The sequence below is a fragment of the Notothenia rossii genome (assembly GCF_949606895.1).
Source record: "Notothenia rossii genome assembly, chromosome: 7".
Lineage (NCBI taxonomy): Eukaryota > Metazoa > Chordata > Actinopteri > Perciformes > Nototheniidae > Notothenia > Notothenia rossii.
Genome location: NC_136905.1, coordinates 43491636 through 43517811, shown reverse-complemented (window position 1 = coordinate 43517811; position 26176 = coordinate 43491636). Strand labels below are relative to the sequence as shown.

Here is a 26176-nt window from a genome sequence, read left to right as displayed (position 1 = left end):
ACAGACAGGAAAACACAGGGAAAAAAAGACCAGACAATATACAGGGAGAAAAACATGACAAGGAGAACAGAAAAACACCCACTACAAGACACACAAACTTAACACTGTGACAACTGCCTTATTTGATAAAGAGGCATTGAGTCATTTTTTGTTTCTGGACACTTGTTCAAAACAATCTTTGTAACCAGTCATATTGCTGGAAAGTACTATGGAATGTCATGTTGTCTTCAGTCATGTAGCCTAGCTGCAGCTGTGGTCGCATACTGCATCAACAGCAATATCAGAAAAAAATATTAAACACATATATCACTGTACAAATGAAGTATAGCATCTCAGAGTTTTTTGGTCAAATATCTGAAAATATCTGTTATCTTGCTGCCCATTCTATTGTTCACCGCAGGGTATGCAGTTTAGAATTTATGCACAATTTTGCATGTTACAGCTACATTTTTAAGGTGGAGTTTCTCACAGTGTTTTCAGCAGGAGAAACAGAAGCTCTGCTCTTTTGGCTTCAGCTTCCCTCAGCCGATATGAGGGAGCCGTTAAAAATAGCTGGCAGTGGCTGCATGTCGTGTCCACACAGTCAGATCTGAGGAGGGAGTTCCTCTCCCTCCCTCCATTTCTCTCCATTTCTCTCCCCCTCTCTCATTCTGTCTCTCATTCTGTCTCTGTCTCTCTCCCTCGATGAATGCACCGGTCTGATGCTCCATCGAGGCTCCATCCAGTCCATCTGAGCCACTTGTGGGAACGATTTGAGTCACAGCTCCTATGAGAGGTGAGTCATTCTTTTTTTCTGTCTCTCTACTCATGATGAATTTCACAATTTCACCACCGCTCTGCGTTGTTACATTGGTTGTGGTAAAAACTGTAATTAATAGAAAAGCTGGTATTAATGGCCAGACTTTAATCTTGTGTGTGTTACTGTGTAGTGTAACGTTCATTATTCATTATAATTTTGTCACGGGGATTTTTGTATAGAAACTCCATGTTTGTCTCTAGTATTAAAACAGAGTGTGTATTGCATTTACATTCAGGGTCATGGACGATGCATGTTTTTACAATGCAATGGATTTTCTATTTTTTTACTTTTTTTCTTATTTACTTTTAATTAAAAATCAACTACTGACAGCTTTATTACACACTATAAATCATATTATATTATTTTTATATTTATATTTTAATATAAACGTTTGAATCCTAAATCATCTGTGGAGACTAAGATCAACCGGACAACCAACAGTTTTTTGCACATCGAAAAACTCATAACCAATGATAAATGGATATTTTATATATGTTTATATACAGACGGTTTAGATTAGAATGTATATAAAACATTTAATTTGATCACAATACATCATCCTTCAAGCAACCTTATCATCAGTCTTGACGTCTGTTAAGAAGTGAGGTCACCATGGTAATATGCATGCATTATGCTTCTGTAGCTATGATTTCACACTGCAGATAGACCGGGGAGAGCCTCCCTCTGAGCCGCTCTGCCACTTCCTCTGGAAACACAGACACAGAGTTACAGATGCTGTAACTGTGGCACACAAACCGAGCAGAGAACCACTCCGTAAAAGCTGATAACATATCAGAGATCACACCTCACACATTTAATGCATTTCACCCCAATAGTGCAGAAATACTCTTCTTGCTCAGTGAAGTGTCTTTGTGATAATAGTCTGGAGAAAATTACAGTTTGCTTGTTCAGTCTAATTGTCACGATAATGATAGCCTGGAGAAAATGAGTAAAAGACTGGCAGAGCAGCATCAGAGAGAGGAGCTTCCTTTTCACTGACTGACCTGAATCTAGTTCCTGATAAACACATCTCCTGCTGAGGGAACGTTAAAGTGGCAACATCTTTCTTTCATCATTAGCAGCATTTAGATTGGTCTCACAGCCTCTTTCCAATATAAACTTTAGATATTGACACTCCATCACTGTCTACCAGTGAGCATTTTTGAGTTAAAACCAGAGTAATATTAAAAACAACATCGCAAATGACGAGGAAAATAAGGCAAAGAGTAATTCAACAAACAAAACAAATGCAGTGTGTCTGATGTTAAATTCAGTTTATGATTTAGTTTTAAAATAAAGCAAAATAATCTTTCCTGTTGTTTTGCAATATTTTTCTCTGATATGTTTACGGTTGAGTATCACAGGCCAACAGTAGGTTTACTTCAATACAAAAATATATATAATTGTTTTCTATGATCATTTCCAGTGAATGATCTTACAACCTATTTGAATAAACCTGTAGGTGAATCTTTTGGCAAGCAGAGAAAGCTTTATATGTGACTGAATGGTGATATTGCTGTTTTTGGGGCATCCGGGAGGCCATGTCACACTGTTTGTCATGAGTTGTCATGGCAACCTTTGATGAGGTGGTCGTGACCATAATGTTTTGCTATCTTCCATGTAATTTTATGGACTCAGTCACATCATGAGATCAGCTGCAGATAGAGATCTTCTTCTTCGACGGCTCAGAGGCATTCATATGAGGGGCAGTACAGGCCGTAATTCATACCGGTCCTCTCACGCACATACATTCTCCTTATACATACATATATTTTCACTCTTACACACATATATTCTCCTTTTACATACATACATTTTCACTCTCACACACGTATATATTTACACTCAAACATTCTTACATTTTGCTCTCATATTCATACATTTTAATGCTCATATTTATACATTTTGATCTCATGCACATTCATTCAATGTTTACATTTAATATTATAAATAATATATGCATGTCTGAAGACAATATATGTATGCAAGAGAAGAATGTATGTATGAAGACAATGTATGTATGCAAGAGAAGAATGTATGTATGTCTGAAGACAAGAGCCTCATCCCAAAAGGGTTGCGGTCGGATAGTTTAAAAATCAGCTCCTAAGTTCTAACCCTATCTCCTATTCCTTGACCTCTGAGTGAAACGTCACAGGGTTAAGGGATAGTGGATAGGAGAATTCAAAAGGACTTAGGAGAAGAGACTGCGGTACTTTAGAGAATCCGAATGCACTTTCACTATCCGATGTGTTTATGATGCGCCAGCGGACGTCATTTTGTGCGTCTGCTGCTGTGGTGAAATTATGGAAACTACAGTGTTCTATACAACGGACAACATGGATGTTTCATAAGAACGAGGGACTACTGTAAACTAGGGCTGGGCGATATATCGAGTTTACACGATACATCGTGGATTGCACTACATGCGATGTCGTAAATGCCCACATCGTGAACATCGAGTATTATGTTGTCAAATCAATTTCCCGCCGCGGCCAAAATGAGCTTTCCTTTCTCCCTCATAGACACAGTCACACACGCAGGCACACACGCAGGCCCCGTCTAACTTGTACACAAACATTACACACATGCACAGTGACAGAGAGCAGGGCTCGACATTATAAATGGCCCGCTGGCTCGGAAGCACTATTTAGACACCCCGGGCCAGCATAACGTACTTTCCACTTGCCCGCTGGGGCCACTAAAAATATTGCTTAAAAAAAATAAAATTGTCCAGTGGTAAAGGTATTTTGACAAGCAATGTTGTTAAATTGTTTAGTTTATTAACACTACAACATAGCGTTTCGTGAGGCGGTTTGTTGTTGGGTGAAAAGCAAACAGCTGTTTGCTGCGGAGCCAGCGCGAGCAGGCTCCCGTTTGCCCGTGAGCGCCGGGCAAAAAACTATCTCCAAATAAAAGAAAGTCAACGGAGGAGTTAAAGGAGAGTGACAGGTTGCATGAGAAGAAGAGGGAGAGAAAGTTTCAGCCAGCTTGATCGATGGAGTTGTTTTCTAGTGGTGCAGTGACGCGTCCTAAAACCCTTTAATAATCTATCGATTAGATTTATGATTCGAAAATTATAAAAGTAGGGTAGACATGTGGATATTATCCGGTTGAACAAGACGTGCATTTATCAAACAGGTTTGTTTTCCACAGACCTCATTTCCAGCTATTTTCCAAAACCCCATGGAGAAATCCCATTGCTTTTTTGTCGAGGGAACCAGCAACTTACTTCCTGGTTTTAGGACGCGTCACTGCACCTCTCAATATGATGCCAATATAAACAAGGTCTTCTGTCGGCTTTGTACATCAATGCCGACCTATGCTGACAAGTCAGTGAAGAGTAGACAATATAAAAGGTATTGGCTATAGGGAAATGTCCCAGCAGTTTAGGAGAATGAAGGTTCTAATCTAATCTAATACATAGCCATTACATGTCTAACTCCTGATAATGACAGGAAGACAAAAAGCGCATTATACTAATAATAATAATAATAGCAGACATTTTTGAACAATGACCACAATATCATTATTTTAATAAACCTAATATGAACAATTGAGAAAAATGAGGAAGAACTGATGATTCAAATGTTGTACTACAAGTAGTAATGTAGTTGGTGCATAAATTACTATTGCAACAAATGTGTTAATTTTCTTCATTAGTCGATTTTTTTAATGCAGACATATGTTGCAGGGACTACTAGAATCATCATACTGGCGTGACTGTAAACATCAAGGGGTTAAATAAAAAAAATATATGTGTTTTAGAGGACATTTCAGAATATCGCGATATATATCGTATATCGCGATATAGTCAGTAAATATCACAATATCATTTAGAGACCATATCGCCCAGCCCTACTGTAAACTCAGAGACTCTAACCGTGGTGTGATGCTGTTGTTTTATGCTTTATGAACGTGAACAACAGAGAAACATATTCTTCATGACCAAAGTTGTAATTGAAATAAAAAAGTGAAGTACAGATGTAGCGATTCATTTCAGACAGTTTGAAACGCGAGGGCCGTGATTGGTACGTGATCTGCCCTCGCTCAAGGGAAAACCTCCAGCTTGACTTGAGACCGCCCCCGTGATAGATAAATGTAATTACAATGAAGCCAGCTGCAAAGGATCATTGATCCACCAGGGGTTGCAGTGGGGTTCCACACTGGAGCTCATGTGAAATAAAGTGAGATACAGTATGCTGGATGTACAGCGGAACTTTGTTAAGATCCATATGTCACGGATATCTTACTACTGTGCTAAATAAGAGAAATGTAATCATTTACAAAACATCACCATGTTGTTATTTAACTAAATAATTTTGGTTATTCGAAAAAAATGAACGGGAGGAAATGCAGCCCGGCTCTCGATTTTGAATCCTAATTTAATCATCATCTTCACCACGATCATTTCTGTTTATGTTCGCCGAATTGACATGAAATCACTGACACATATGAATATACTGTATTCAACTTCATTAAAACGTTATTAACGTGCCTAAACTCAGTAATTCACCAAAAATATGTATATTTTAATGGAGCTTCGTCGGTCGATCAGGATCCCAAAGTGTAGCGCAGGGATCCTCATCTGGATGAAGGGTGTTATTTTCCCCATAAGGAACAAGTCGCTGCAAATTATCCCGCTTATTACATGGCCACATTCTCAACAAAGTAACGACAGGACTCCCAATATTAATTGAAATGCTTTTATGGATTTAGAAAATGTTTTTATTGATTTAAAAAATAGTTGTATGTATTGATTTAAATTGACATGCATCCGCTAAGAAAAATAGTCCGTTGTTACCGTTTTTTTTAACAGTCTGAATGAAACGGCAGCTCTCAGCTGTGTATTTACACAACTAATGGCCCATCAACCACAGCTCTCTCCCCCCCTCCCCCCTGATCTTTCTTCTCCAGCAGCTAAATTAACGGTAGGTTACTCTGAGTGACCATAGACTGTATGTAACAAGCTTACAGTTAGTGACGTAACAACACCATAAAAGCTGGTGGGTTGAAAGCAATACGGGAGGTAAAAATAACTAGAATAATTGTGATTTATTTATTGTGGCTTTTATGTTTTTAGGTATAAAATGTTATGTAATTCAGGCTTATAGTTCACCCTTCTCTAAAAGCCTTCAACAATGACAATATTCATTGTAATTTAATAAATCCTTCCAACACACATTTGAAAAAATAGCCTACTGTAAGTTAAGAAATCATTTCAATATGTACATCTTCTGATGTAACAACAATAACATTATAAATAGTAACATAGCTGAACATGGTATTGCACATTTAGCTTTGAGTGTTACTGACCTGAGATGTTTTTATTACATGAATTAAGGTGACTGAGGCTTTTTAACATACAGGGATGCAAACTCATCAGGTATGAAAAAGGTGACAAGGATCCGAGCCCCCGGCTCCCCCACCCCACGGAATGACAGAGGATTTTAGCAGTCAGAACAACTAAAGCAGCAGTGTTAATAATAACAGAAACGCCAAAGAGTCACATCTAATATAAATATATAAAAGCATTTATTTTAAATTGTGTAGCAGTCAGTTTATAATTTTGGCAGCACTGTTGAGCATTTTGAAAATGTATTTTCGTGCCTCTGTGCAAGGCTTAAGTCTTTTTATCTTTATAGCCACATGGTGTTAAGTAACTAAGTTCATAAACTCAACAAGTACTATACTTGGGCACAATTTTGAGATACTTGTACTTTATTTAAGTATTTCAATGTTTTGCTACTTTGTTCTTCTACTCCACTACAGTTCAGAGGTACATGGTGTACTTTGACTCCACTACATGTATTTAATACCTTTAGTTACTTCACAGATCTGGATGAATGATGTGAAATATAATCAAGGGTTAATTCCGACTTTAGTTCCACCTGGAGCAAATCCACAAGCTACCCTGCAATATACAAAGTCATTCAAACTAGCTGCACCTTTACCAGCTTTGAGAACACTTTCATGATCAATCATTATAAAACATATCATATCTATTATTCTGAAATGGACCAATCTGCACAATGACTACTTTTACTGTCGCTACTTTCACTATATTTTGATGATAATACTTTTCTACTTTTACTTGAGGAACATTTTGAATGCAGGACTTTTACTGTAACAGAGTATTCCTACACTCTGGGACTATTACTTTCACTCAAGTACAAGATCTGAGTACTTCTACTTTTACTCAAGTACAACACCTGCGTACTTCTACTTTTACTCTAGTACAAGATCTGTGTGCTTCTACTTTTACTCAAGTACAAAACCTGAGTGCTTCTACTTTTACTCAAGTACAAGATTTGAGTACTTCTACTTTTACTCTAGTACAAGATCTGTGTGCTTCTACTTTTACTCAAGTACAAGATTTGAGTACTTCTACTTTTACTCTAGTACAAGATCTGTGTGCTTCTACTTTTACTAAGTACAAGATCTGAGTACTTCTACTTTTACTCAAGTACAAGACCTGAGTACTTCTACTTTTAATCAAGTACAAGATCTGAGTACTTCTACTTTTACTCAAGTACAATATATATATACTTATACCACCTCTGTTTATAGCCTATGAAAAAAACTATTAGAAATAGAAGGCTAAAGCTAACGTTAGCAGATAGTGACAATGTATGCTAGCTAGCTAGCTCAACGATTCCTTAAATAATATTGCCACAGAAAAACCTTTCAGTTCACATCACGCTCTGCCGCTCCGACAGGGAGCTCTGCTCTGAACACCTGAACGGCCCGTTCTAACAGCTGTTCACCAGCGGTCCAGTCTGTGCCACAGTGACTCCGGACGCACAGTTAATATTAACGAACGCACCCGTAGGTAATGTAGCTGCTGAACCTAGACCATCATCTCGGAGCAGCGGAGCCTTATTATACATCCATGAGCAGAGCCGACAGGCAGGAAGACTCGAGCACACAGCTCGTACTTCATTATAATATATAAAAAAGAACACCATGCGTGTCATGATGGCACATAACAGCTCACGGCCGCAGATTACTCCGGGTCCCAGCCCCCTCCATACCCCAAAAATATTTGTATTGCAGATCTACATGAATCACACAAACGACTTATTTTGGATTCAAAACGGCGAATTTCGCCGAAAGGTGACAAGTTTGCATCACTGAACATAGACAGAGCACAACATAAACATAACATCTGAGATGTAACAACATAATACACTTTTCGGGGATTCTTGGGATGTGAGTGAGGGACACGGCTTAGAACGGGCGTGTCGCCTGGCAGGACAGGAGAGTGTGTGAACCAGTCTGCCTTGATCTATGAATTCATGTCCGTGACACTCACTGCTGCCCACAGCTGTTTTATTGAAGGAAATTCCTTCACTTCATGAAAGTGTTTTAACCACACACACCTCTACACACACATGACGGGTGTTATTTTCCCCATAAGGAACAAGTCGCTGCAAATTATCCCGCTTATTACACGGCCACATTCTCAACAAAGTAACGACATGACTCACAATATTAATTTAAATGCTTTTATGGATTTAGAAAATGTTTTTATTGATTTAAAAAATAGTTGTATGTATTGATTTAAATTGACATGCATCCGCTCAGAAAAATAGTCAGTTTTTACAGTTTTTTAAACAGTCTGAATGAAACGGCAGCTCTCAGCTGTGTATTTACACAACTAATGGCCCATCAACCACAGCTCTCTCCCCCCCTCCCCCCTTGATCTTTCTTCTCCAGCAGCTAAATTAACGGTAGGTTACTCTGAGTGACAAGCTTGCAGTTAGACACAACACTGTCATTGCAAGTGACCCTCAGTTAGTTGACTTTTATGTTCAACTGCTAAATTCATTACTGATAAAAAAAAGGGCTTCTACTGTACCTAATTACCTTAACACTAGAACCGCCAGAGGTTTTTGTATAAGCCTACCTAAACCCGTCAAATCCCGCTATTAGAATGCAATTTTTAACAACATAGGGTGCTACATAACACACTTTCAGGAAAAGTCACGGACTGGGAGACTTTAATATTTTATTGAAAAAAAGTTACATTGCACACACACAACACACATCACACAAATTGACCCGATTGGCAGTTCTAGTGTTAAATAAACTCACTAATTAATTAAACCAGTTCAATACGCATTATTCTTATTCTTATCATTCTTTATGAGCGCATAAATAGTCTTAAAATCAGGTCTGTTTTTTAAATGAAATCTGACGGCAGGCAGTTAGCTCTGATCACCTATGATAAATGCGCCGCACCTAATCGTTGGCCATTCAGCCACAGACACTGTTCGAAATGGGGGGGAGCTAGGGGGAGCTTGGTTCCCCCGAAGAGGGAGGGAGCTCCCCTGAAGGCTGACTTTGAGATAAATAGGGGGATCCCAAAACAATTGTGCATATTTGTGTCACACAGATTAGAAATGTTGAGTTTCTGTAAATAACAGTTCTTGAAATAAATAATAGTTATTGTTCATTACAGTTTCTGAATATTTGTTTTATATTTGTGAATATGTCTGGGTGTTGCCATCTGCACGTGGCGGCGCTGCATTCTTACTTACGTTGCTATGGTTATGGCTGTGATGCTGGCGCGGTATTTGAAATGTTCATATTGATTTTTTTTAACTCTGGCTTTGTAAAAAAAATATGGCAAAACGAAAACAGCTGCGGAGCCTGAAGAGGCTTCAACAACGGCCACATCCGCCGGCATAGTGACACCGTCTGTATTAGTAGAAGAGTGTTTTTATAGCAATTGATCGCATCCGCGCTGCTGCGCCATTCAACAGAGCGTGCGTGTGACATATTTAGTAGCAGGATGTGCTCTGAAAAATAGGGCTCCCCGAAAGCAAATGGGTAATTCGAAAACTGACAGAGCTCCCTCTATACAAATCAGACTGTAGACGGTGTGAAAGCACCTATTGTTTTAAATAATGGTCGGAATGTGACCTGTGAGCCTTCTGAATTACCGTGGGACAGCACATTCTAAACTAAAATGTTCAATCAATAAAGTAACATCTTATCTTATCTTAATAAATCTTCATATTAATAATAATAATAAATCATACAGTATGTGTCCGAAAGGGAGCAGGAGGAAGCAAACACAAAAATATACTGCATATTAAAGCAAACTATTGTAAAGGTTAAAGTATGAGCATAACAAATAAAGAAGTGTAATGTGAACATTTACATTATAATTATGATTATTTAATATATAAAGACTATATATGATTGAATTACAAGATTAGATATACTTTAGTTGATCTAAAATATTGTTGTGTTCAAATGCTCTTCAAAACACCACTGAAAGTCCATGAAACTTGTCTTTCTGTATTTGTGAATGAAGCGCCATCTCCTGGTTAAAACCTGAAATTGAAAATCTGGCAACGCCCTCTTGGAAAATAGTGGGAGGGCTTAACATTCCTCTATACTGGTCTTTGGCTGGTGGTAGGCAGGAAGCTGTAAGCTGGAGTCTGAAATTCAGTGCTCCATCTGTAAGTGTAAGTGAAATGTATGCTCGTCATCCTCTCCCTCCACTCCACATTAATACAAATGATCCCAATACATACGATTTTATAAAAAATATCTTAAAATAAATACAAATGTATTTATTATAAACATTAGTCCTTAACATCTATCACTGTGTATATCACCATTCAAACATCTTTTAAAAGTTGAACAAACCCCACAGCTCAGTGAAATGTTGACTTTATTTGATAATTTCAGTAAAAACGAATGTTCATATTTCTCTTTTTGATTATAATACTGATGAACGTTCAAAACAAAGCACTTTGGCAAGTTAACACATACTTTTTAAAATGCTTAATAAGCACGGTAACTTTCATGATATAACTTCTCCGTCATAATCGTTTGTTTCCGTGAACGGCCGATTGTTGTGTGACGGCAAATGCTGCGGCTGCAAGGCATTGTGGGGCAGCATTTTCTCCTCTCCTTTCGGCTAGGCAGGTCCAGTGGCTCCTAAGGAGGTTATAAAGGAAGTTTGAAACCTCCTTTCCTATCATTCTAGAGAATTCGAACGGCACTTATCATGGCTGCCACTGAGGGACTTCCGGGTCATTTCACTCCGTTAGGAAGGCTCCTAATCTAAATGGACTATTCAACTTCAGCCGAGGAGGGGTGCGGGAGGAGGGATGCGGGAGGAGGGGTGCGGGAGGAGACGAAAGGGAGGATACACGCGAGCAGACTACGCGGAAGTGTTTTCACTACTCGCGTATAAAAGCCCCGCCCCCACCTTCACAGCTGGTCGATTTCAACAGAGGAAAACCCACAACTGGAAGATGAGTGGAAAAGCGTCACATAAATGTATAAGTGCTCCCGTGAGTTACTACAAGCTATAAAGTAGATTTTAAAAACGTTTTATGGAATAAAAGCTCACTGCTGGACGTTGTAGAAATGCGTGTGTGCACCACGACAAAGGAGCCTCATTCACTTTACATTGGGGTTGTTTGCGTGGTGCCGACACGTAAATGTAGCAGAATGCGTTACTCCACCACGCATTGCGGTGTTAAGGAGTCGTGGTGGAGTCACGCATTCGGGTGAGGCCAGGTTGATATATCTGAGTGCAAGCGTACAGTTTGAGCAGAAGCAGAGCAAATCTAAGCGCAAGCAGGCACTATGTGAGTGCAATGACAGGGTTTGAGGGAAAGAAATACATAATCTGAAGGTGAAATCAATTATGCTCTCAAATGTAAAGACCACATTCTTGAATAAAGATAGGGAATAACCCCCATATGTAACAGGTAAGAACTAAAAACATGTCCACATGTTTGTTCCTGATCGTGTGCATCCATGGTGGGGATTTGAGTTGAAAATCATTAGCCGTCAAAAGCTTTCACATGACTCTATTGACTCTGCCCAGGTGTTGTATTGCATTCCTTGTTGTGAAGCATGATTCATGTCAATAAATAATCCACTGGGAGTGAAGGAAGAGTACCTGAGAAAAAACACAGGGATTAAAGGATCACAGCTGCTGTCACGACAGAACTACATATATCAGTGTGTGAGCACACACACCATGAGAAAGTGCAGGTGGCTACAGCCTGCACATTAACCATAGGTGTGGTGTGGGCTATCCTATTTCGAACATATACATGCTCCTACAGTCACTTTGGGCCGTGCTTTTGACTTGCTGAACGCCCTTCCTTATGCAGCGGGAAACAACATTTGATCAAAACTTTCCAAAAGTCCAACTTGCAGATCCTAGATCAAAAACATGCGGTCCACCACGCAAACGCTAAACCATGCGTACGCACTAAGCACAAAAACGGGAGAGACGAGAAACTTGCGACACCGTTGGCAGAAGGAAGAATGGAGAGAAATATGTGGAAATAATACCATAAATAAAATGTTACCTCTCATTTATTATATATGAAGAATTCATTTTCAAACATTGAATAAAGCCAATCTTAAAATGATTTAACAAACGCCTGTTTGAGACTCCTCAGTGCACACAAAAACATAACTGGGAGAAATAAATAAATACGGATATGTTATTTAAAACCACCTCGAATATGTTGTGTTAATGTTATGAAAGTTTTTCTCATAAATGATGCGGTAAGCAGGACAGAATTACGTCTAAACTGACGCCGTTTTGCATATCTATAGGTTGTAGATACGAGCATGGTTTTATACTGTATGTTTAATCGTGTTTTATGCCGTTTGCCAAGACTTGATAAGTCGCTCGCAAAACACAGGAGGTATGGAAACTAAGAGCACCATATTTGGTAAATTGTACAGCTAATATAACACAACACATTAGAAAAAATTAGGGGAAGCCAATAATACGTCCTTTCTTTTGGGGAGGGGGGGGGGGTGTGGTGGTCAATGTAATAACGTAACCAGATGAGTGATTCCAGCGCCCGGTATCATTTTACACACATTTGTGTCATACAGATGCAGGACTTACACACGCCTGTTATCTGACCGACAGGTCCGCGCGGACTCTCCAGCCGAAACTCTTAATAAGCATTCATTCACAAACTAAATCAGGAGACCTTTAACGTTTTATGTCCGGTTCGCTCCTTTGTTCCTCGCTGTACACAGCTCCAGTTTGGGCATTGGCCTGTCATCAGATTGTATTTGTTGCTGCTGCTGCAGCGGAAGTTTAGTACAATTATTTTTGATTAAATACTCCAAATCTCCACCCTCCATAATTGCACTTGCTTCAGTTGCTTGCTACTTTCTAACGGCGGTAAGAGTGGTGCAGTGACGCTATCTATCTTCCATCGATTAGATTTATGATTCGAAAATTATAAAAGTAGGGTGGACATGTGGATATTATCCGACTGAACAAAACGTGCATTTACCTAACAGGTTCGTTTCCACTGACCTTTTTTCGAGCTATTTTCCAAAATCCTATGGAGAAATCCCATTGCTATTTTGTCGAGGGAAACCGTGCGCAGCTTACTTCCGCTTTTTGGGACGCGTCACTGCACCACTAAATTGATGCGATTTGATTGGATTGTGAGGCCATGGCCATGGCTTCCCATGGCATGGCCCTGATCAATCACAGGTTGGCAGGGGCATGACGTGAGCCTCATCTGATTGGTCAATCCCTCCATTTTTTTTCACCAAGGGAAGCAAATTTCGGCTGGCCTCCTCTCGCAACAGAGAGTGCAATCTACTGTTTCACCATAACATCTAGAGGGGCGCTGTTTTATAACTACAATCCGAAAAAACAGGGGAAGGGGATAAAACGCCACTGTTGCCGCGGGGGGGGTGAGATGCACAGGCTGCAGTGGAGACAGCTGGGACACAAACCACAAAATACAAAAACATAATTCAGATCCAGTCGTCATGACTCCACTCCGGAGGGATTCCCCGATTATTTCTTACAGTTTCTCATTAAGGAGGGGTCTCCTGTCCCCGGTACAAACACACTGCCTGAGGAAGGCTATAGCCTCATTCCAATACCCCTCCTCGACCCCTCCTTTCCCTCACTCGCGTCCCTTCCTTGCATCTTAGCTCTGCCTCCGTAAGATGCGAGCAAGAGACACGAGGAGGTGACGCGAGGACAGAGGAGTCCTCAGATATTAATTGGGATGTCCTCGTTCACTCAAACGTCACTCTTAAACGACGTCTGTTAATGATGACATGTGCACAGCTGTATCCCCTCTCATCGGGCTTAACTGAATAACCCTTTAGAACCGGACCATTTCTGGTGAAATATTTATTTAGATGAATGAATCTTTCTCTTTTTAGTCAAGGAATTCAATGTCAATTTGGTCCTGCGTTTGTGTTCCGTTTTGGTGTAAAATGTAGCCTACATTTAAATAAAACTATAATTATAGTAATGTTAAAGCCTTTTAGAAAGGAATTGCACATAATAATTCCCACGGAGCTGTGAGCACTTATACATTTATGTGACGCTTTTCCACTCATCTTCCAGTTGTCAGTTTTCCTCTGTTGAAATGGACCAGCTGTGAAGGTGGGGGCGGGGCTTTTATACGCGAATAGTGAAAACACTTCCGCGTAGTCTGCTCGCGTGTATCCTCCCTTTCGTCTCCTCCCGCACCCCTCCTCCCTCACCCCTCCTCGCCTCCTCCGTGTGCATTTCAGCTATTGGGACGTCCTTCAAAATGGCGTGTCTTGATCGATTTCCGGGTCAAGTCCCGGAGGAGGGGAAGAGAGGAGTCGAGGAGGGGTATTTCCAGTCAGATGTCATCACATACAATCAGGTGAGAACAGGATGAGGCTCTCAGTGTCTCATTCACAGTGTTATGGCAGGGCCCCTTATCTCTTTTATTTCATAACCAAACAGCCTCCAGGGCCCTTTTGTTTTAATTTCAGCTGAGATTACATCCCATTATAGACAAACTGTGTCTCACTGATGTATAATGAGATCTAATTACAATGCCGTATTTAGATTATTATGACTGTATGACATAATTTCACTTAGCGATTTAACCTTAAAACTAATCCTCAACCATCTCAACCAATCTAGTGCAGCACTGAGTCGTTGAGGCAGACACATTTATATTTTGCCAGGAAACCATTGAATCAACTTGAAAGTAACCCAGTACATGTTTAGTCCTAAAGGAATAGAGAAGTACATATTAAGAAGACTTATCTCGTGGCTATTCCATGTTTGTAACGCAAATATGTATGCAGCTTCAGCAGTAGTTAGGCTTAGCTTTGCATATACTAAAAACAGGGGGAAATAGCTTCTGGGGCGCTTCTGAGGGTCTGGTGGAATAGCACCCATTGACTAGAGTGGCTGCGATCTCTGCGAACGCCGCGGCCGTAACGCAACGCAGACGGACCCGGTGGAACAGCTTGAAATTCGCCTTAATTTTTTCTTTTTAAACCTGCCTTAATTCCCAAACCCTACACTCCTGGGACATCATTTTTCATGAGAAACGTAGGAAAAACTCTCCTAGGTTGGAAAATAAGCAAAAATATTAAACAAAATGCCTCTTGAGGACATGAAGTGACAAAAACGTTCAACATGTCTCCATTAAGGCACATTGTAAATTCAGCCTGATATTTCCTCACAGCAGCAGCCACACTATTGACCCGAAAGTGCACAAGAAGCACACTTGAGATGCTCAGGGTCCTTGATATGATTCACGCTTAGAAATTTCACTGATATCTGTTACGGTTCTTCAACAAAACGTTCACATGTAAGAGGTTTATCTCTCATTCAGAACAATGGAGAAGCTCTCCTCTCACTGATTACTGCACATCACCATGGAAACCTTTGATCTCTGGGCTCAAGCACAGGTGTTTCATAACGTTGTTACCTCAAACATAAACACCTGTGTGTTGGAGATATGACATGATGATGTCTTAACTCCAACTGACATGCTCAGAACGCCACCAAACATCACATGATGGTTAACACTGTGGCCCTGAACAGCTCTACATCAAATCTGATGTTAGGTAATGTGGTGTTACTATGGCAACGCATCCCTTGCCATAAAACCAACCTGATCTCACCAGAATGCGTGACTCCACCACGACTCCTTAACACCACATTGCGTGGTGGAGTCACAAACTTTATTACATTTACGTGTCGGCACCACGCAAACAACCCCTATTTAAAGTGAATGAGGCTCCTTTGTTGTGGTGCACACACGCATTTCTACAACGTCCCGCAGTGAACCTTTATTCTATAAAACGTTTTTAAAATCTACTTTATAGCTTGTAGTAACTCACGGGAGGCTTCTTTTATTTTATTTGTATTCATAATCAAAAAAGTTTTTGTCAGAATGTAAAACTTACATTAGTTACGAATTTTTGTTCTCAAAATACAGTGCATTGTGTGTAATACAACTGTGGTTTTTATTAAATTAGTTTGCACAACATTGATAGGTTTGAATTGTGTACAATGCTTTTGTATTTTTCCCCTTCGATTCGGAGAAACAAATATTTTTTCGGAGTTTTTGGATGGCAGAAGACACTACACTATCCAGAATCCTCAGCTATCGTTTGGGACTACACCATGTGCTTAGCTTGACAAACCCCGCGATCAGTCCTCAAGCTCTGTGATTGGATGTTGGAGTGGCAGTGCGTGAAGTTTACACGGAGCGTCAAAAAGCACTTTGAAATGGAATGAAACCCATCGACGGCACACTGTTCCAAACAGGAATCGAACGTGTCCTACCCCCCCCCCCCCCCCCCCCTTAGGCCACAGGCTCCTCCAACAGTGTAATACAATAAAACAGATACACAGAAAAAATTGTGAAATAGTGCAATAAGAGTCTATATACAAGTGATTGGAATATTGATATATTAGATAAATAATTTCTAAGTAGCAGCCAGATGAATGTTATGGATGTTGTTTCTAAGTTCAGGTGTTTAAATAGTCTTCTGGCCTGTGGTATGAAACTGTCCCTGAGTCTGGTGGTTTTAGTCCGGATGCTGCGGTACCGCCTGCCAGATGGCAGCAGACAGAACAGTTTGTGACTGGGGTGATGGGGGTCTTTTATAATCCTGAGGGCTTTCTTTAAGGTTAACGTGGTATTTTTACTCCACTACATTTATTTGAGTTACTTTACAGATTTGGATTAATGATGTGAAATATAAACAATCCTTAAATCTGACTTTAGTTGCACCTGAATAAAATGCAGTGAAGGTGATTGTCAAGTGCCAACAATCAGGCGAGATATTTGATAGTTGTTGCTTGAGAAGACTAAATATTTATCTGCAGATCCGTGGAAATTATATGCATTACTCGTTATTCTCTAATCATTCATTAAAGACTGTATATAATTGCTATTTTGCACATCCCTTTCAAGATTTCAAGATTTTCTAAGGTTTATTGACATATCATATATACACAACTACGGTGTAGTTATGCAATGAATGAAAAACTTGGGTCACAGGTTCCTCAACAGTGCATTGCAAGACATTTGTCAATATGTGTATACTTCCACCATTAAACTGTCGTATTCTGCACATGTATTATTCTATCTACATACATCTTAGAAGAGTATAATAAATATGTATAATTTTGGTTAAAATAAGTGCTTCAACATAGTTAACATTGCAGGAAAGTTGATTGTCAAGTTCCAAAACAAACCATGCAATATATTAGACTTTGTCAGGCTTAAGATTTATCCTTAGATAGATACCCCCAAAGCTTTTTTCTTATTTAAAAGAAGACCTTAACCTAAAGTATTCTTAAATAAAGCCTTATTAGTTAGCACATCCTCCTATCAGGCACTAAACTGTTTTATTCTAGATATATTCTAGCTAAAGAGTAAAGAAAGCAATGCTGAATAAAGTATGATTTTCTCTTTTACGAAACGTTTTTTTTCATTTGGAATGCAGCTGTAGGTCAACCAATCACAGAGCTTGAGGACTGATCACGGGGTTTGTCAAGCTAAGCACATGGTGTAGTCCCAAACGATCTGCCATCCAAAAACTCCGAAAAAATATTTGTTTCTCCGAATCGAAGGGGAAAAATACAAAAGCATTGTACACAATTCAAACCAATCAATGTTGTGTAATTAACAAGGATAATTTGGTGTTTTTTAGTTGATGAGTAGTGCAGATATCACTGTAAAATCAATCGACAGTAAGGAGAATACTTACTTCCGAAAATTCTCCGTTACCCAATGGGAATGGAGGCTCGTAATACAATAAAGGGGACATGATCATGATCTTAAATAATGTTAACTAAAGGGAACAATCTATTTGACACAGCTGAAGCTCTGGCCTTCCTTAAAAACTAACTAATTTAATAAAAGTCACAGTTGCATTGCACACAATGAACTGTTTTTTGAGAACAAAAATTCGCAACTAATGTAATTTTTACATTCTGACGAAAAATAACAATTATTATGAATACAAATAAAATAAAAGAAGCCTCCAGGCAGTTACTACAAGCTATAAAGTAGATTTTAAAAACATTTTATAGAATAAAAGTTCACTGCCGGACGTTGTAGAAATGTGTGTGTGCACCACGACAAAGGAGCCTCATTCACTTTACATAGGGGTTGTTTGCGTGGTGCCGACACGTAAATGTAACCAAGTTTGTGACTCCACCATGCAATGTGATGTTAAGGAGTCGTGGTGGAGTCACGCATTCTGGTGAGATCAGGTTGTGTCGCCGTAACTCCAATGGAAAAGGTCCGATCACCCCCCAATCTTCACCTGTATATCAACGGTACATGCTTCAACAACTCTACGCCAAATCTGAGATCTCACCATATGCCGTTTCCATGGAAATGCATCCCTCGCCATAAAACACAATGTTGTTGTAACTCCTATGAAAATGGTCAAAACAGCACCAGACTTCAGATGACAGTTAATGGTCCAGCCCTCAGCATGTCTATGTGCCACTAGTGAGTTTTCCTCAAAAGCTGTTGCCATGGCAACATATCCCTCGCCGTAAGACACAGTATTGCTATAACTCCTGTGTAAATGGTCAAAAAGTGCTCAAACTTCACATGTGTACTAACAGTCCAGCCGTGAAGACATCTATTTGACAGTTGAGGTTTCTTCAACTGTGAAACACAGTTTTCTCACATCTTCAGTTAAAATGCTCCAAACGGCCCAAAACTTCACAGGTTTGGTAACGATGCAGCCATCAACGCATCTACGCGTATTATGGGGTGTCATCAAATACCGTTGCCATGGCGACAGATCATTCGCCATCAAGTTAGTTCCAAAAGTTTGCAGTTCAAATATTCTGCTGCTTTTCCAAGCCTTTTTACTTTATTTTCTTCTCTTATCACACATTCAAGCCCCCAGTGTGCTTGTGTCATTTCAATCTAAATTGTTCTCTTTCTTCTTACACATTACATTTCAGCATAGCAGCTTAGCGTCAGCTTTTCAGCATAGAGCATTCCCACTAGCAATTTCTTCAGGAATTGCATTCTCTGGTTCACATTGCACCGTGAACATTGTGATGTTCTCCTTTGCAGCCTGTTTGGGAAATGGCCCCCACAAACAAGCAGCAATGATCTGGAGCGGAGCCGCGGCAGGCATGAATCTGTCTGATGAGTCCTCCTATCAAGAGGAGGGGCTGCTGGGTAACTCCACCTGGGCCTACTCCTACTATCACCATAACTACACCCTGCCCCCCCCACTGCTACCAGGCAAGACAAGCACCTCCAAACCTGCAGCGTGCGAGCAGGTCCACATCGCAGTCGAGGTATGGACAGGGTGCTCCTGAACATCAATATGCAGCAATTTGTTTACTCTTTCCTATCTTATTAACTTTGCTATTTCCATTTTAGGACAAGTCTTCTGCTTTTCTGCTCATCTACTCTAACCTCCCTCGCTGTGACACTGTGTTCTGCTCCCATCAGGTCTTCCTGATCCTGGGTATCATCTCCCTGCTGGAGAACATCCTGGTCATCACATCCATAGTAAAGAACAAGAACCTCCACTCACCCATGTACTTCTTCGTCTGCAGGTGAGAGGTTCACAACATATGATCTTAGAATCAAAACTCTCTTTTTATATTGACATGTGCCAGGTCTGCATGATTAGTAAGTAGGTGGATTATTAAACGTGCACCATTCTCCAGTGTTTCGGATAAAACATTTGAAAAGAGAAACTGTTTCATAAATTCAAAATCTATTTCTCTGCAGTGCTGTGTTCTTATGTGGGTGCCGATAAATTCATTGAATGGTTGAAGTTTCAACAGTAGCCTTATGTTTTGTTGTGTTTCAGCCTCTTTGAAGCTATTGCATAGTTAAAGAGCAACTTGCAGGTTAGACACACCAGTGAATAAATGTGTAGGAAAATGATGAATACACTAGATTTTCAAAAATATATACATAAATATACACCACAGTGACATCTGGCGTCGTTTCTGTAAGACATTTTTACTTCCGCATAAAAAAAGGCCTCCCCACGTGACCTACCGCGTGTGACGTAACATGGGGGAGAGCGGCCGGTCTAATGTATGAATAAACATGGATCACAATGCTAGTTTTGACACAGAAGAGGTTGAAAATATATATTCGAATGCATATGATTATTATTATGAGCCTGCTAGGCGTCCAAGAGACCAGGAGCAGCCAAGGATTAGAAGAAATAACGGCCATCGGTGAGAAATGGAGCTGTGTTGTGAGGAGAACCAGTGGAGAACAGGGCAGCCGTCATTTACCTCATTCACACCAACGCAACTCCGGTTCAAGCTCCGTGCTAGAGCTTTTCAGGTTCAGAACTAGTTCTTCGGTTTAGCTCCGGCTCTTTTCACACTGCCCAGAGTCCGACTGGTGCTGCGTCATTGCGTCATCGTTTGCGTCATGACGTAACCGTTTGCGTGCCTGCTTCATAAAGCCAAACCGCGCGGAAACCCCTCACAGCTGACACCGACAACAACAACAATGGCCGATTGTGCTCCAGCTTCCTCTGTACCTCTTCAGAAGACCAGATTCCCAGTAGGTAGCTGGTCTCTTCAGTGGACCACTCCTGCTTGTTAAGTTTCTCCATCGTTGTGTACAAAGTGGATAAAATGCAGGCTTTTTGTTGTTGTTCAGGAGTTGATCCCACCCCTGCCCCTGCCCCCGCCTCGACATAAGCGTGACGTATGTGGTGCTTTTGCTCTGGCCGGACAATTTTTCGTAAAGTTAGCTATCAGATATCAGGCTAGAGAGCAGCGAAGGGGGGGGGGGGGGGGGGGAGAGAGATGTAATATGGTTTCCTGATAAACGTTTTGTTAGAAAGGCTTCAGCTGTGGAGAGTATACTGCAGGGAGGTGGATGCACCTCGCACAACACACCCAGGAACGAACACTAGCTCCGGTGCTTTTCTGCTGTTATTTACTCAACAAGAACAAACAATTATCCTTGTTTTTATTTATTCGTTTGATTCTATAATCTTGGGCTTTTTAGCATGCTTTTTAGCATGCTTTTTAGCCGTAAATAAAGTCACCGGAAACAGACGTAGGCCTATAAGGGACATTTTGAGCGATACACACCACAAACCACCCACTGAACATATTACCCAAGATCCTCAGCTTGGAGCTTGTTGATTGGATGTTTTAGCCGCAATGCATGTTGGGATATGATGTTAATGCGATATGATATCCGAAAACATTTAAAAAAAAAAAATTATAATATTTTATTCCGAGTGTTCTTGCTTTTCTCTTTGGAAGTCATCATATGACGGCATTGTAATACACGGTTCGGCTGCATTAAATATTACACATCTGCCGTAGTTCTTTATTGATAGAGCCTTGATGAGAAGACTTCTGGACAAACGGGAGAACTGCTGCCAAAACTGAATATGTGATGTGGATCATAAATATATCAACAATTAAACAACATCTTGCATTTCTTTTCACAAAATACGTCTCTTTGCAGTATCAATAGTAATTCGGCTGACTTTTATATTTGATCCAATTGGTAGATAGGTTATATTTACACAATAACAGTGCACAGCTGATAGAAAAGGACTTGTAGTTTTTAAAGATATTACTGATTTTTTATTTAATATAAGAATGTAAATACTGAGTTGAGAGAATAATCAGGGGATTTGGGTGATGGGAGACACATCTATGGAATCACAATTTCAATAGCTTACCATTAAATGACGGATATGCCTTTCTGTCTGTGATGTTTTACAAATCAGATATTAATGTGTAGAAGTAAAACATGATAAATAGTATAGCAATATCCTGTAAAATTATGTAAAAACATGAATAAAACTAGTAAACTACACATCTTCAGATGTTATACATACATAAGTGTCCTACACTAATACACTACAAAGTTATTATTAGTATGCTGTGTGTACCTTGTGTGCAGTGGCTAAAGCATGTTATTGAATTATTTTTGTTGAATAATGTTGTTTTTGTTGAATAATGCTATTCGATGAAAAAAATATTAAGAGTACATACTTTCATAGGGGGAAAGAAGAAGGTCAATGATAGAAATATAGAATGTAAAAAATCAAGAAGATACTGTAAGTGACCTCTACAATAAAACAGTTTAGTGCACGATGTACATTACATTACATTACATTGCATTTAGCTGACGCTTTTATCCAAAGCGACTTACAATAAGTGCATTCGACCAGGAAGATACAACCTTTAAGAAAACAGAATCATATAAGTACATCAGGTTTCATAGAGCCAAACATTTCAAGTGCTACTCAACTGGCATTTAGAAAGCCAGCCCTTTATTAGTATATAAGTGCTTTGTTAGTAATTCTATCGCTCGAAGTGGAGTCTAAAGAGATGAGTTTTCAGTTTGCGTCGGAAGATGTGTAAGCTATCTGCTGTCCTGATTTCAATGGGGAGCTCATTCCACCATTTTGGAGCCAGGATAGCAAACCCACGTGTTTTTGCTGACGGGAACTTGGGTCCCCCTCGCAGTGCGGGTGCAGCGAGCTGTTTGGCTGATGCAGAGCGGAGTGCACGTGCTGGGGTGTACGGTTTAACCATGTCCTGGATGTAGGAAGGGCCAGATCCATTCACAGCATGGTACGCAAGTACCAGTGTCTTGAAGTGGATTCTAGCAGTTACTGGAAGCCAGTGAAGGGAGCGGAGGAGCGGTGTGGTGTGGGAGAATTTGGGAAGGTTGAAGACCAGACGAGCCGCTGCATTCTGGATGAGCTGCAGAGGTCGGATGGCACATGCAGGTAGACCAGCCAGGAGGGAGTTGCAGTAGTCTAGGCGTGAGATGACGAGAGCCTGGACCAGAATCTGCGCTGATGTCTGGGTCAGCTGGGGACGTATCCTCCTGATGTTGTAAAGCGTGTATCTGCAGCAGCGGGTTGTAGCAGCGATGTTTGCAGTGAAGGACAATTTGTTATCTAGGACCACACCCAGATTCCTTGCAGTCTGAGTCGGGGAAACAACAGAGGTGCCGATGTTGATTGTTAGGTCAAGAGTGGGACAATCTTTTCCGGGAAGGAAGAGCAGTTCAGTCTTGTCAAGGTTGAGCTTGAGGTGATGAGCAGAGATCCACCGAGAGATGTCTGCTAGGCAAGCAGAGATGCGTGCGACGACCTGGGTCTCTGAGCGGGGAAAGGACAGAATTAGTTGGGTGTCGTCAGCGTAGCAGTGGTATGAAAAACCATGCGGGCTAATGACAGACCCGAGCGAGTTTGTGTACAGGGAGAAGAGGAGGGGACCAAGAACCGAGCCCTGAGGGACCCCTGTAGTTAATTGACAAGGGTCGGACTCGGACCCTCTCCAAGTAACCCTGTAGGTGCGGTCGTTGAGGTATGAGGTGAGGAGGGAAAGTGCAGTGCCTGAAACTCCAAGTTCTTGGAGAGTGCGAAGGAGGATCCGATGGTTCACTGTGTCGAATGCAGCAGACAGGTCCAGAAGGATGATGACAGAGGAGAGGGAGGCTGCTTTAGCAGTGTGCAGTTCATCAGAGACAGCAAGGAGAGCAGTTTCTGTTGAGTGACCTGCCTTGAAACCAGACTGGTGCGGATCCAGAAGGTTGTTCTGATGGAGATAACAGGAGAGTTGTTTAAAGACAGCGCGTTCAAGTGTTTTAGACAGGAACGGGAGGAGAGAGACGGGCCTGTAGTTAATAACATCAGACGGATTGAGAGTGGGTTTCTTAAGGAGAGGGTTTACTCTTGCCTCCTTGAGACTGTTTGGAAAGTGACCAGAAGTTAGAGAAGTGTTGATGAAATGGGTGAGAAATGGTAGAATATCAGGAGCGATAGTCTGAAGGAGGTTTGAGGGGATAGGGTCCAGAGAACAGGTGGTAGGACGGGCAGAGGTAACGAGGGTAAGAACCTCACTTGGAGAGAGAGGGGAGAAGGAGGTCAGTGTGTGGGTGAAGGGAGGGTCTGGTGACCCAGCGGTGAGTAAAGGTGAGTCAGAAAAGGAAGAGCGAATATCATCAACCTTTTTTTCAAAGTGGTTAACAAAGTCGCTTGACAGAAGGGAGGAGGGGGGAGGTGCTTTGGGAGGGTCCAAGAGGGTGGAGAAGATAGAAAATAGTTTTTTGGGATTGGAATAGGAAGATTGGATCTTATCTTGAAAGAAAGTGCTTTTTGCCTGAGAGATGGAAGCAGAGAAAGAGGAGAGGAGAGCCTGATAGGTTAGGAGGTCGTCATGGTGTTTGGATTTCCACCATTTCCGCTCTGCTGCCCGAAGGATGGTTCTATTAGCACGCAGTGCGTCATTTAGCCAGGGAGCAGGAGGGGACTGACGAGCCGGCCGCGATGTGAGAGGACAGAGAGAGTCCAGAGAGGATGAGAGAGTAGAGAGGAGAGTTTTTGCAGCAGCGTTTGGAGGCAGGAGTTGGAACGAGTCAGAGGAAGGGAGGGCTGAGAGCACCGATGAGGCAAAGGTAGAGGGGGAGAGGGAACGGAGGTTACGGCGGACAGGAGCAGAGTTAGAAGAGATTAGGTTGTTATGTTTGGAAAGGGGTAGAGAGAATGAAATGAAGAAGTGATCGGATGTGTGGAGCGGGTTTACAGAGAGGTTAGAAGTAGAGCAGTTTCTTGAGAATATGAGATCAAGGACATTGCCAGCTTTATGAGTTGGTGGGGATGGAGACAGTGAGAAAGCAAAGGTGGTTAACAGAGATGTTAGTTCAGATATCTTCCCTGTCTGGAGGTTGAAATCTCCGAGAAGTACAGCGGGAGGGCCAGTTTCAGGGATGTGTGAGAGGAGATTATCTAATTCCTCCAAGAAGTCCCCCAAGGCGCCTGGTGGACGGTAGAGAACAACAATGGTTAATTGTATAGGATGGGTTACTGTGACGGCATGGAATTCAAAGGTAGAAGGAGTGAAATTAGGTAGCTTGAAGAGGGAAAAGCTCCATTTGGGAGAGAGCAGGAGACCAGTGCCACCTCCTCTGCCAGAGGGTCTGGGTGTATGGGAGAAGGAATATGCTGTGGAGAGAGCTGCTGGGGTGGATGTGTTGGATGGAGTCATCCAGGTCTCCGTGAGAGCAAGGAAATCCAGAGACTGCAGGGAAGCGTAGCCAGAGATGAAGTCAGCCTTAGGGACAGCTGACTGGCAGTTCCACAGGCCCCCTGAAACGAGATGTTGGATCTCAGTGGAGCATGTGGGATAGACGAGAGCAGGCCGGTGAAATCGATTAGGAGAAACACGGGGCCAGTGATAATTGCGAGAAGACACATGAACAGGAATGCAGAAAATACACATGATTATAGCATGAGGGGCTAGAGAACCCAAGAGAATTGAATAAAACTAAATAACACCAGCGATACTTGGCGCAATCAGAGTAGGATTTGCCTCCTCTTTGCCTCCTCTTTGCCTCCCACAGGACTCTTAATGTCTTTGTCAGTCTTCGTCTGGCTGACGCTGAAGCTGACGCTCCAGGAAAACGCAACCTAAGATGGATACCTGATTGCTCAGTTCTCACAGCTTTGGGGGCACGCCGCTGTAATTAGTTAACTATTTTCTGCTGATGGGCGACAGCAGAGTCTTCCTACCTCTTGGAATGCACACTTGAGGGGCGTGACTCACTGAGACCTGAGTTACAGCTGGTGGACTTGAGCAGATCTGAGATTTTAAAATCTCTCAGAAATCGCCGTTTTAGCTACAATAACTACAGAACAATTATACAGAGTAGAATAAATGAAACAGAGAAGTCTATTTAAACAAGAATATAACTTACAGTGATTGCTGAGTCAGTATCGATAGTGTCCTCACCGAGTCTGGATGCACACGTACAAAGATATTAATATGAGGATGTGCAAAACAGACAAACTAATTAACCTTTATTAACACATTTAAGAATACTTTAGGTTAAGGTCTTCTTTCAAATAAGAAAAAAGCTTTGGGGTATAGATATATTAAGCCTGACAAAGTACTTAACGTCTAATATATTGCTTTCCTGCAATGTTAACTATGTTGAATCACTTATTTTAACTGATAGTATACACATTAATTATACTCTTATGTATGTAGATAGTATAAGAAATGTGCAGAATGACAGTTTAATGGTGGAGGTATACACACATTGATAGATGTCTTGT

The 26176-nt window shown here is 41.1% G+C and overlaps 1 protein-coding gene across 2 annotated transcripts in view; it reads left to right on the top strand.

The window, feature by feature from the left end:
- The first annotated feature begins 330 nt into the window (after positions 1-330).
- The window catches only part of LOC307013654 (melanocortin receptor 5-like), a 45381-nt gene continuing 19535 nt past the window's right edge, over positions 331-26176 (top strand). Inside the window, exons 1-4 of one of the 2 annotated variants that reach the window (XM_079641125.1) lie at positions 331-775; positions 14354-14472; positions 19168-19397; positions 19555-19661. In XM_079641125.1, the coding sequence (XP_079497251.1) occupies positions 19203-19397; positions 19555-19661 (302 nt within the window). In that variant the 5' untranslated portion in view covers positions 331-775; positions 14354-14472; positions 19168-19202. The remainder of the gene's footprint in view (positions 776-14353; positions 14473-19167; positions 19398-19554; positions 19662-26176) is intronic. The other variant, XM_079641124.1, reaches the window with a different exon arrangement.